Raw genomic sequence first — 12,255 nt, forward strand, 5'->3', positions numbered from 1 at the left:
TTCCACCTGATCTGCTATCAAACCTTCCACCTGATCTGCTATCAAACCCTTCCACCTGATCTGCTGATCCTAAAGCCACTGATCCCAAACCCCCTGGCATTCTCAGGGCTGATCCCAAACCCCCTGGCATTCTCAGGGCTGATCCCAAACCCCCTGGCATTCTCAGGGCTGATCCCAAACTCCCTGGCATTCTCAGGGCTGATCCCAAACCCCCTGGCATTCTCAGGGCTGATCCCAAACTCCCTGGCATTCTCAGGGCTGATCCCAAACCCGCTGGCATTCTCAGGCCATCAGCTTCATCATTCCTCAGCTCCCCAGCAGGGATTTCTGCAGCCCTGGAAGATCTCCTGTYCCCTCCTCAGAACAGCACACCCTCCCCTCCTGCAGTTTTCCCCTTCACTTTCTCCACCGCTCCAGCTTTTCACCCTCTGATTGGCAATTTCCCGTGCTGTCCAGCGAGCAGGGAAATTCGCTGTGATCTCTGACTGTCGAGTTCCCATGGAAACATGCTCTGGGCACCATCAGCCACGCAGGCAGCAGGAGAGGAGGGCTGGTTGTTGATGAAGGTACTACAGGAACAAGAAGGAGAGCACACAAACACTGGACACAGCACAAGAAGGAGAGCACACAAACACTGGACACAGCTCCTACAAAACCAGTGAGCTCAGGTTTCTGGCCAACAGCTGGCAGCAGGGAGAGAGGGATGCCCACTCCTGGCTGTGGGTGGGATGCAGCAAATCTTGGGAAGCACAGAGCTGTCCTGGCCCCGGGCAGTGCTGAATGGTTTGGGTTACCTGTCATGGCCCATCAGTGCAGCCCAGTGCTCCAGGCACACACACAAACTCCTCTGCCCTCTCTGTTCCACCTCCTCCCAGCAGAGAGCAGGGAAAAGCTGACAGTGCCTGCCCCAGAATCACAAGTCCCACTCTTGAACTAATGCAGGCAGCAACTTTTCTGTAGAGAATTCTTTCTGCAGGATGAAGAACACTGATCCAGACATCCCCACACAGCSCCTGCAGGGCTTGGCCAAAACTGCCCCTTTGGCAGAAAAACCAGCATTTCTTGGACCAAGAGACAAAATTCTGGTGCTCTAACTTCATGTACTTAAATCAGGGTGCTTTGCTGGAGGAATGTCAGTCCCTGGTGAGTATAAAAGAGGTTCCCTTCAAGGATAATGCAGAGCAGTGCCTCACTGATGCATGGAGCTATTCCCTTGATAAATTCCTAATCCATACAGTTCTGCCCTGCCCCAAATCCTTCTTTTACCTSCTGGCAGCGTGGGGCTATTGCTACAGAGAATGGCTCTTCCCATATCTGCAAAGTTGCTCATCCACTTCTCTGACAAGTGGAGCATCACGACAGAAACATTTCAGAAGAGCAACCTGACTCAGACAAACACAGGGTGCTGTCTTGATGCTGCTCCTGCCTGAGGAAAAAATCCAGTTTGTCRTGGATCCTGTGGGAGCTGCTTGTTTTTGAGCTCTGCAATGAGCCTGAAGGGAGGTGCAAGGCTGCAGGAGACAGGTGCTCAGACTCCAAAGATTCCTGTTCTTGTCCATGGGAAGCAGAGTTGATGTTCTGACATTTGCAATCATTTGGGAATGTGGCACTTTTCATAAGCTTAGAGATTTCAGAGCCCAGTGCCTTGGCCAAAAGCTTGTTTCCAAACTTGTTTTTTAACCTGCTGACCTGCTTCATCTCGATTTCAGAGATGTCACATCCCAACATTTAATACTAGGTGGGTGTGTTTTTAAAAGGAGGATCACACAACCACAAACAAGCACATTCATTTAAAATGTAAAATATATCTCACGTTCTTGACAGTGCAGTAACTGAAATTCACTACAAACTGTTCAGAAATATAAAACAAAAGCCTTCCAAATCTAAATAAAGCATGCAGGACATGCTGTCCCACAGCACAAACAGCACCACACAAACCCTCCCCTTGCCTCTACTAAACTTCTTTCAGGGGCAGCACCAACAGCATAAGGGATGGAAAGACAGATGTAGGAATGGAGAGAAAAGGAAAAGAAATAGATCAGCAAGGCAAGGAAAAGAAGCAAAATGAGTTAATGGATTTAGAAAGGGCTGAAGTTGCRAACCTTCTCCACCTGGAGGAGGCATTTGAGCTGCTGAGAGCTCCCCATTAAATTACCAGATTGTCTTGATCCCAACATTCCAGCTCTGAACTTCTCAGTATATGCTGCTCTGACCAAGCTGGTGCCCTGCAGGCTGACAGCACCTCCATCTCAGGATCCTTTCCCTTCACACATTATTTCCCCATCATGTGATCTTTTCTGCAACAGCATTTGGCCTTGACAATGTGCTGGGGGCTGCTGCAGGACTGAGAATGGCAGGGCTGAGACAGCTCAGCAGTGATGGGGGAGGCAGTGGAGGGAGCTGCAGACAGGGGAATCAGCTGCAGAGCAGTGAGCTGAACACGTCAAAAAGCTACTGCTGCTGCAGGGATCTGGCTTTCATTGGGCTGATCAGGTGTAGGAATGAAGGAACCACTTCCCAAGGGCTTCAAGAGCCCCAGTGCCACACAGGTCTCCTTCAGTAACGTCCAGGGACAGACTGGCAGGTGAATGGCACCCTCAAACAGCTGGGAAAGGCTGGAGGGGACAGCCACATCATCACCCTTAGGACCTGGCGTGCTGGCAGCTGCCTGCTGTGTCCAGCTGTGCCCCCACACTGTCCTCCTCCCCACATCTCTGCCACACACACACAGACTCCTCCTCATGCAGAAAGGCAGCTCAGGACCCTATCTCGTCCCCTGGTCCCCCTCACAAGCACAGGGCCACCAAAAGAGAAACAAGGAGAGATGACAACTACCTCCACGGCTCTCGCTGTCCGCTGGCTTCACCTGGATCGGGCGCGCCATCTGCAAGGGAAGAGAAATGCAGAGGTTATGGCTTGGCCCAGTGCCCAGCACACGCTGCTAAAGGCACTGTCAACAGGGCAGCAGCAAAGTGGCACAAGGAAAACCAAGATATTGTGATGGCAACCAGTACCCTTGAAGAAGGGAGCATTTTTTCACCAAAGAAATGTGGCGCTTTTCCCTGCTCAGCTGCTCGCCCCACAGAACAGCTCTCCTGGATAAACCTCTGCCTCCTCAGGTGCTGCAAGTGGCAAAGAAAGGACTCTGAGGAAGCAGCTCATCACYGTGTGACTGGAGCCTGAGCAGTGGTCAGGGTGGCCTGAGGTGAGACTGTGCCTGGAAGCTCTTCCTGTGCCTGCCCTGACTCGATGCAGGCACGGCCACGTCACCTAATTGAGCCACTTACTGTCCTTGCAGCAGGGAGGAGATGCTGCCTCTGAACTGGGCTAGCAGCAGCACAGCAAGCAGGCACATCGTGTTTCCCCTTGCCCAGCCCTCATGCCAACAGAGCTCTGTGCACCAGAGTAGCTTTTGAGAAGGGCAGTGCTGCTCTCCAGCAACATCTCTGGCCCTCGGGGGCAATGCTCAGGTTAAGAGTGGCAAAATGCCTTTAGCTTGGGTGTGGAGAGGAGGTTTTTCCTTTTCTTGCAGCCATTAGTGTCATCAGCAATAATCCAACCACAAACAAGCCTGAAGGGCAGCTTAGCTCACACAGCGTGGGGATTCTCCAGGTAAGACAGAAGTACTGCCCTAAGGAACCCACAGGTTTAACTGTGTGATTTGAAAAGCAGGGCAAAACTCATCTGCTGGCAGGTCTGTGTGTCCTGTGCTGCCCAGAGAGGCAGCTGACAAGCTGTAGCCTCCTTTCCYAGCTAGCAGGATCCAACTGCACCAGAATATCCTCCAAGGAATGGTGCACAGGGCAGATTTCCACATTCCCAGCAAATCTCACTCCGTGTCTCTCAGCATCATTCACAGAGGCTGACAGTGACCTGAATCAGTGACGTTCATAATAAAAAACAATCAGAATATCCCAGGGAAGGCCTGCACATGAGCTGCAGGTCCAGGCATAGTCTGCCCCCTCTCTTAGGAAACCCCCTGAGGAAAAACAGCAACAAAACAGAAAATGAAATCAAGCCATACAAGTCACTAACTGAAATGTGTTTAGAAGCCAACATGCAATATGTGGAGGGCTGTCAGTCTCCAGGTGCTGGCTGAGCCAGAAACCAGAGGCAGAGCCCACATTCCCAACAGCTGGAGGAAATCCGTGGGGTAACTATAGTTCACAGGACAGAGACGCCAACCAGGAGGTGACAGRCTGGCATGGCATGGCATGGCACACAGCCTGGCAGCTGGGGGCTGTGAGCTGCCTTTCCCCGACTGATGGGCCTCAGAGGCTGGGACCAGGCCCACGTAACCCCCACCTCGAGGATTGATCATGGGGCTGCTGATAACAGCCCCAAGATGGGCTGGCAGCTCCCCAATGGAAGGCCGAGCTGCTGCTGCTGCGCTGTGCCTCGACAGACAACAACCTCCCTCTCCCAAGAGCTGCTGAATCATTTAGGGAAGAGGGAGAGGCTGCAGGTCCTTTCCCCACTCAGGATCAGCAGCACGGATTTGCAGAGCTCCTGATGTCCTGCTGTTGCTGCCATGTGGCCCCGGCACTCGCAGCACTGGAACTCGCCAACCTCCGGGCCGCTGCTCCCCCAGGAGCTGCCAAGGGCCTGGCACCTCTTTGCTTCAGGAGTCTGCGGTCAGAGATTGCTCCACAAAGCCTCTGATTTCCTTGCTGAGAGGCTGCTGTCACTGCTCATGGTCCCTGGCAGCCCGCCTGTGTGAGCTGAGGCTGGCAGAGCTGYGGGAGCAGGCTGAGTGGGAGAGGGCAGGCAGCCCAGATGTGCTCAGAGGAGAGGGCTCCGTGCAGAGCCAAGACAGGCAGCTGGCCACGTCACATCCCACTGCTCCCCCAGCACCGAGCAATAGTTTTGTTTCCACCCAGGGCTGAACTAACTGAGCTGATGGGGAGGGAGACAGAGGGACAGACTCAGATCTCAGCTCCTGTGAGGAAGCCAAAGCCCCRAAGCCATTCGGGGGTAGGAGGGGCGGAAGGGATGCTGTGGAAATGCAGCACACACACATCCAGCAGCACCCTCCCAGGGATGCAGGGCTGAGGGCGAGGAGTCGGGAGGGATGGGGGGAGACGAGGGGGAGGTTAAGTACCTGAGGCCATCTCCCTGTCCCCTCCCCCAACAGGGCTGTCACTCCAGCTCCCAGCACCTAGGATAAAGGAGGTGTTGTCATGGAAACGGTTATTCACCACATGGAACCTGACATTTGCAGTTGCCATGGAAACCAGCTCTTGGGGGCATTCCCTCTGCTTTGCACAAAAGAGACATTTTGATATGATCTCTGGGGAAGGGGCCCCCTCTACCCATCTGTCCATCCCCATCCTTTCCCCCATCCCAGGGGCTTCACCCCGGGGGTGCTGACCCCACTGAACCTGCCACCATGGGCGAGTGTGCCCCATTGACCCAGGGAGGTGACATGCCCACAGCTGGGCCACAGCACRAYRCCCTGGCAGGAGAGGTGGCAGTGCYAGCACAGCCATGTGGGTTATACTGGTGCAGATCTGGAGGGCAGRCAGCTCCTGGCTGGGGTTAAAGAGGAAGCAGGGCTGCCCTGCATCCCTCAGCTGCAGCCACASCTCCTCTTTTGCCCATCTCAAACAGCACCTGGGGTGGGCACAGGAAGACTTTCCCTCTGCCCATGTCAGACCAAGCTCTCAGTGAAGGGCTGCCCATTTCCAGAGGCCTTGACAGCTCCAGTCAAGGCTTGTGGTTGTGTGACTTTGAGAGACACCCACCAACCTGAGCTCAGGTCTCTGGGCTTCATCTGCTCAGGGAGATGAGAGTAAAGAGAAGAAAACAAGATGCAAGAAATTTGTCCAGATGCTGAGGCTTGGACAAGAGCAGCAGGATTCTCTGCCTGCTTCTTCCTGAAAYAGGAGGTCTCCCAGATGAGGCAGAGGCAGACATGGTCCTCCTTGCACAGAAGGGGACACCCAGAGGTTTCCAGGAAAAGGACACCACCACTTTAATCCTTCTAAGTCCCATGTTTTTACCAAAGATGAACAAATTATCCAAGGCTCTACAGCAGCTTTAATTCAATCACAAAGGTCTCAAGGCCTGGAGAACTGTCCCTGGAGGGCCCTACATTTTGTATACAGGTCTGAGACAAAGAGCTCTGTCCCCTCCAGGAGCACAGAGTGAGGATGGTCAGGCTTTACCTCTTCCATTTGAGGAAGAAAGAGAAGAACAGGGCAGAAGGGAGGACCTGCCTCTGCATTAAATCCCCACGGTGGAGCAGACAGACATGCACAGACCTGGATGCCTTTACCACACAGRAACACACAGGTGAGCACACATGTAGGATGGAGAACTCGAGCAAATGATTCATGAGCCTGCACCTGCCTCACAAGCGGAGCTTCATCTTCCCTGTTAAATTATTCAGCTGAGCATTATTAGTCTTCATTTCTTAAGAACATCACATTAACATTTAGCACATGCTGTCAGGACACTGTGGGCCAAATGTCCCCTGCCCCGAGTCCCTCACCCTCACACTTCAGCATCCTCTTTACCCTGTGCTGATGACACTCCAAGGGCTGTCAGCTCCGTGACCCACTGCACTCAGGAAATCCTCTGGAGCAGCAGTGGGCACCAGATGGGCAGCACAGCTCCTACTGCCCTGCTCCAGCTTCTCCCTCACATTTCCCTCCTGGCTGGATACACAACTTCCCAGCACAGCTGTCCCTCCCCTGCTCACAGCTCTCACAGACAATGTTTCTCTGCCTGCACCACTCTCCCTCTCACAAGCCCGCAGCCTTTGTAGGATTTCTGAGGGGTTACTGGTGGGAAGCAGCAGGGCAGCCAGATGGGGATGRGGCCATCCTGACCTCGGGAGCATCACACAAAGCACAGCAGCCACATGTGCTGTGCAGGCTCAGGGAGCTGGGAGGAGACACCCACTGGGAGAGCCACTGCAGCCCAGAGACTTCCAGGGAACAGGCAAGGCTGAGAGGCTTTGATGACAATTACCTGGATTACATCCCACCCCATCCCCAGGATATGTAAGCACAGAAAAGGAGCGAACCCATTCTGTTTGGGCTTCCTCCCTGCTTTTGAGGAAATGCTCCCCCACCCCTGTGATCAAGGTCTAAGGAAAATTTCTGGCACTCCTAAAGTCAGAGGAAGCTTTGCTATTGGTTTCACCAAGGCCAAAATGTACCACTTGTCTAACCACACCCCGAAAATGACTTCTGGATGTGAACTGGCTCCCCGTGTTTACATCAGTGCCCAGCATGAGGTGCCAGTCAGCTCAGCAATCTGGTAGCCCTGTCCTTCAAGGAGAAGCAGTGACTCCCAGATCCCGCTTCTTCAGCTTTCAAACTGCAAAAGCTGGATGGAAGGGAAAAGCCCCCTGGGACAGCAGGGCAAGCCTCTCTATTAATTACGAGTAAGTGATGTAAAATAGCCCCTTAGGTGCAATGCAGGGGAACCTCACAGTGTTAAGAGGGTCAGAAGCAGAGAGTATGAAACACACAATGCAGGCTGGCTCCTCTGGGATGTCACGAACCAAAAGGCATCCAAGGCCATTGGCAGAATTAGGTCTTGGGCTCTCCAGCTTTACAAATTGTGGGTTTGTCCTCCTCCAGCCAGTTAAAAATGCCCTGCCTGAATGATCATAATCACATCTAACTGGGCAGAGCACACAGATCTAAATGCTGATTTGTTCATTTGGATTCYGTTTCTGATCGGGAATGCAAGCAGGGATGGATTGGTGCCAGTCTCAGTGCTCGAGTATCCTACTTGCATCTTTCCACTGACATCTCTGTGTGCCTTAGTCCTGTCCAGAACCATCCTTCCCTGAGAAAGGGRAGTTACCTCCTACAAAAACACGAGCAACATTAGTACCAAGTTCTGGCACAGCTCTAAAGGCTGCTTATGAATTCACCTCATTCAATCCCACTATGGAGGAGACAAGGATAATTATGAGCAGTGTGTTCCAGGTGGAGGAATCGAGGCATGTGGTGATGAAGAACATGCTGGAAGTCTGTGGCAGAAGCAGGATGTGAATCCCAGAGTACAAACCACAGAGCTCCTGCCTGCACAGCTCAAGGAAGATTGTTGAAGGAGTGATGAAACTAAAAACCCAAAAGCTCCTCTAGAAAGTTCATCAAGACCAGAAGAGATCGTTCTGGCCTCCAGAAAGCCATAGGCCTGAGGAGCCAGGCACAGCTARATGCTCAGACTCACAGTCCTGTGTCAGCTGCAGCATCTTGCTTCAGCAGRGACAGAGACCTGCCCAAGATTTATCACAAGAGTCACTCCCAGCAAGGTAGAAAGTGCTTTGCAGGTGTGCAAAAAGCAGGAGTTAGATGCTGTGGGATGGTCACCAAGTTACTCCAAGCAAGTGGAAGAAAGCTGCACGGGGAAAAGCTGGGAGCACTGCCACACTCAGCTGGCTTTGATCTTTCCACTGGAAAAGACACCCAGCACCCTGTGCCTTTCCTGKGCTCACTGCTGCACCATTGGTCCAGTGAGCACGTTCAGGTGCTTCTCTGTGTACAAGCTGCAGCCTCCAAGGAGCCCAGAAAGCTGGAGAAGGGCACAAGTGTCCCAGCTGATGGTGGCAGAGCCTGCACAGTCTCTCCTGGCTCTGCTGGAAGGGTCACAGGTACCACTGGGCTGCTGCAGCCCTGCCCTTCTCCTCCCCCATGGCAGGGTAATGACAGCAGCCAGGAAAAGACATCTCTGCTGATGGAACAGAGCGGGCCAGGCACAGGGAGGACCCTCTGCCTGCACACAGAGCGGCTGTGCCAGTTCCCTTGGCAACCACTAACACCGACAATCCGAGCGGAGCAAAACCTCCGGCGATAATGATGCACCCACGGGAAAATCCACCCAAAACGGGCCCAAGCCACAGCACCACCACATGAATCCCCAGAGCCAGCTCTGGGCTGATATGAGATAAGCTGTTTCCCTTTAGGGGTGCTGGCAGACTAGAAAAGAGGCCCCAGGTGACTGCAGGATCCCCCTGGAGACAGTCAGATCTCATTTGCAGAAGGCCCTCAGTGATCTGGTGTAGTCAGCCCTGCTTTAAGGGGGTTGGAGCAGAGACCCCAGAGGTCTCTTCCACCATAAATTATCCTACGATCCCATCCATATCTGTATTTACAGACACTTGTGTGCAGGCACACACCCCATGAGGTGGGAATGTGGAGCCTTTGCAAAGATCAAGGTCTGTGTGGGCTGCTGTGCAGGTACAGGGGTGTTCACAAGCACATTTAAGTGAGATCACCAGCAAAGACCCAGCTCTGGGAGGCAAAAGTCAAAGCTCTGTGCTGCAAGGAGATGCCAGGGCCTGGCTGTGCAAAGGGCAGCAATTTCTCCAGAGAAAGGAAGACCCCTTGTGCACAGGACAGAGCCTGCATGTGTCCACTCGGCCAGCACGTGGGAATGGGTGCTGATCTTTAATTTCACTGTTCTTCCCATTCCATAGGGAACAGGAGGCAGTGTCTGCCTTGGCAGYTTGATCTTCAGTGCAGGCATTCACTGGGCAGCTGCCTTGCCTCACTGAGAGTTCCCAGCCCCTCAAGCCAAACCCTCAGCAGCACAAACATTTCCAATTCCCTCTGCACTCAACAGGCACTTCTGCAGCTTCTTGCCCAGGGGCTGCTTTGGCCCCTTCATGCCCTGGTGCTGCTATTTCCATGAGATAGCCTTGGCACACTCTCTGTATTGCTACCTGATAAGGTTGCACGGCACTCAGGAACGTGCTGACATTGTCTGTCAAACCTGCAGGATGGACATGGGAGAAACTTCTCCACCCTGTTTGAGATTAACAACTGGGGACCAGCTTCAAACCTCAGCCAAACATTTAGGCCAGCTGGAACTTTCAGAAATACTGGTCCAGGCTGGCTTTAGAGCAGCAACGAGAGGGGAGGGAAGAACGAGATGCTTTGCCCTCTCCACCAAAGTCTCTCCAGTCACCTGCACTCCCTCCACCCACCACGGGCTGTGGATCCTGACAGATGGCCCAGTGAGCCCTTGCTCCTGGCAGCACAGGACACAGCCTGCCCACAGGGATGCCCTCTGCTCRAGCTCTGCTGGGTCCCTGCACTAATCCTTGTGCCCAACCACCTGAATTAGTGCTGCAGCTTCTCAACCCCTGGTGCATTCCCAGAGTCTCTCTCTCTCTGCTCTCATGCTGCTGCTCTCTGTAATTTTCCATTCCTGTGTCCCTGCATCCATGAGTTCTCCCTGTGATGTAGCCACATTTCAGTACCCTCATCACTGCTCTTAAACTGCCCGTATTCCCAGCTTGGATCAATACCAATTTCTGCCACTTACTTGCCTACCTTTCAGCAGGCCTTCCTTTGTTCTGCATAGAAATAAAACTGTAACTGTACCTTGCCAAAAGAATTACTTTTTTAAACCTCCCCCCCTCCACTTCCTCCCCTCTATTCTTCTTCCTCTTCTTCTTCAGGAGCAATTTTATGTAATTTGCAACTGTCTGGCTGCAAATGAAAAGAGACATAAAGCGTTTCTGCGAAATATTGAAAAGCTGGATGCTTTTCCCTCAAATTTCACTTAGCAAGAGGCTTTAASTTGCTGTGTGATCACTGTGTGTCATTAATAACCTCTCCAATTCCTTTCAGAACTCAGCAAAGTGAAGGCACAATCACGAATCAAAGGCATGGGTTATTGAGATATAATATCATTTCACTGAGGCAGGGAGGAGTGTGCCAGGGAGTGGGGAGAAGGTGAAACACTGCCCTGCTGGGCTGGCTGGCAGCTGAAGAGGACACTGGATTTAGGAAAAAAAGCATTAAGGGCCTGATTTCAACAATTCAAGCTCTGAGGGCAGTACAGGTGTTTTAGAAATACAATATACAGCTGTACAGGTGAGATTGGTTGGGTCAGCATTGCCAGAGATTTAAAAGATGTGTAGATGTGGCATTTAGGGACATGGTTTAGTGGACTTGGCAGTGCTGGATTAATGGCTGAATTCAATGATCTCACAGGTCTTTCCTGACCTGACAAATTCTATGACAATCTTGCTGCTTTAYACCCTGAACACATTGGCCCATACAAAAGAGTGTAAAAGCCAAAATTCTGTCTACCTCAGAAAAAATGCTAAGCTTTACTGTCAAAAAATAAGCTTTTTAGAGCTTAAATTTCATTCAGTTATACATCCAAGAGCCTTCAATTTAGAAACAAAGAAGAATTTTAATCTTACACAAAGAGAACTTGCCCCAAATGGCACAAGATCAAATACAGACCGTGGTGATTTCTACTGACTTATGTGGAAAACCTAAAATATAAATATAAAATATAASTATATATGTAAAAGCTTAGGAAAGCTACACTGTTCTCACGGCCCTGCAGATGGGCTGACACTGGTGGCATCAGACCTGGAGGACCTAAGCAACACCTCTGTGTTTGGGGACACAGAGTGACCAAACTGGGAAGAAAACCCACAATCCTGCCTGATCACAGCTTATGGATCTCTCAGAAACCATATCAAAGCAATTCCATAAATCTGTCCTTACCAAATCCTCAGTTTAGACCATGAAAGTAATTTATCTGTATTCAGGTTCATGAACTGTTGAGTTAAAGCACTGCTCCCTGCACTGAGACCAACAAAGGAAGGTACTTYGGTTCTTGTGACATCTACAATTGCTTGCTGGTACAACAGCAAGTGTAGGATCAGCACATGATCCTTTCTCTGCCAGTTTGATCCCTTGCTGCMTCTAAAAGCTGTCTCTAAACCTGCTGATGCTTGGGCATGCATTCAGGTGATAGTTTGTGTCACCCCACACTTCATATACCCTTCWACTTTGCTATGTGCAATAAAGAGGGAGTATATGGGTAAAATGCACAAAAAAATCACTTGTTCACCAGACCGTGGCCCATTGACTGAAATCTCAGTGGTGTGGTCAGTCCATTCTGTGCTCTGCCCTACGCTGGGGTCCTGGCTGAACTCCTGGGGACAGGCTTTGCCCCAGAGCTCATCCAAAGATGATCCAGATGTCAATGTACAGAGACGAAATTTTATGGCCTTGTTCCCAAAATAGGGAAGCAACTGCCTGGTGCTCCTGTCTGTGATTCATTCCCAAAGTGTTCCCCGTGATCAGCTGGGCCAGAAGGATGGGTGATGCTACACAAACACCAGCAAAGCACAGCTGAAAGCTACCTCAGCTCACCCAGCCCATGTCCAGGCCAAGCAACCATCCCTAAATGACCGAAGGGAGAGAGAACTGTGCCTTCTCGGTCACTGAGGGACTGAACAAAAGAAACTAAATGTGATGAAGT

At 51.7% G+C, this 12,255-nt stretch overlaps 1 protein-coding gene across 3 annotated transcripts in view; it reads right to left on the bottom strand.

The window, feature by feature from the left end:
- CELF5 (CUGBP Elav-like family member 5) overlaps positions 1 to 12,255 on the bottom strand; it is a 36,420-nt gene that overhangs the window by 15,873 nt on the left and 8,292 nt on the right. For 2 of the 3 annotated variants that reach the window (XM_057377598.1, XM_057377601.1), the window contains exon 3: positions 2,833 to 2,884. In XM_057377598.1, coding sequence (XP_057233581.1) covers positions 2,833 to 2,884 — 52 coding nt within the window. The remainder of the gene's footprint in view (positions 1 to 2,832; positions 2,885 to 12,255) is intronic. The other variant, XM_057377599.1, reaches the window with a different exon arrangement.

This window comes from Malurus melanocephalus, unplaced genomic scaffold, assembly GCF_030028575.1.
Source record: "Malurus melanocephalus ecotype Western Australia unplaced genomic scaffold, MMel_1.1 scaffold_318, whole genome shotgun sequence".
Classification (NCBI taxonomy): Eukaryota; Metazoa; Chordata; class Aves; order Passeriformes; family Maluridae; genus Malurus; species Malurus melanocephalus.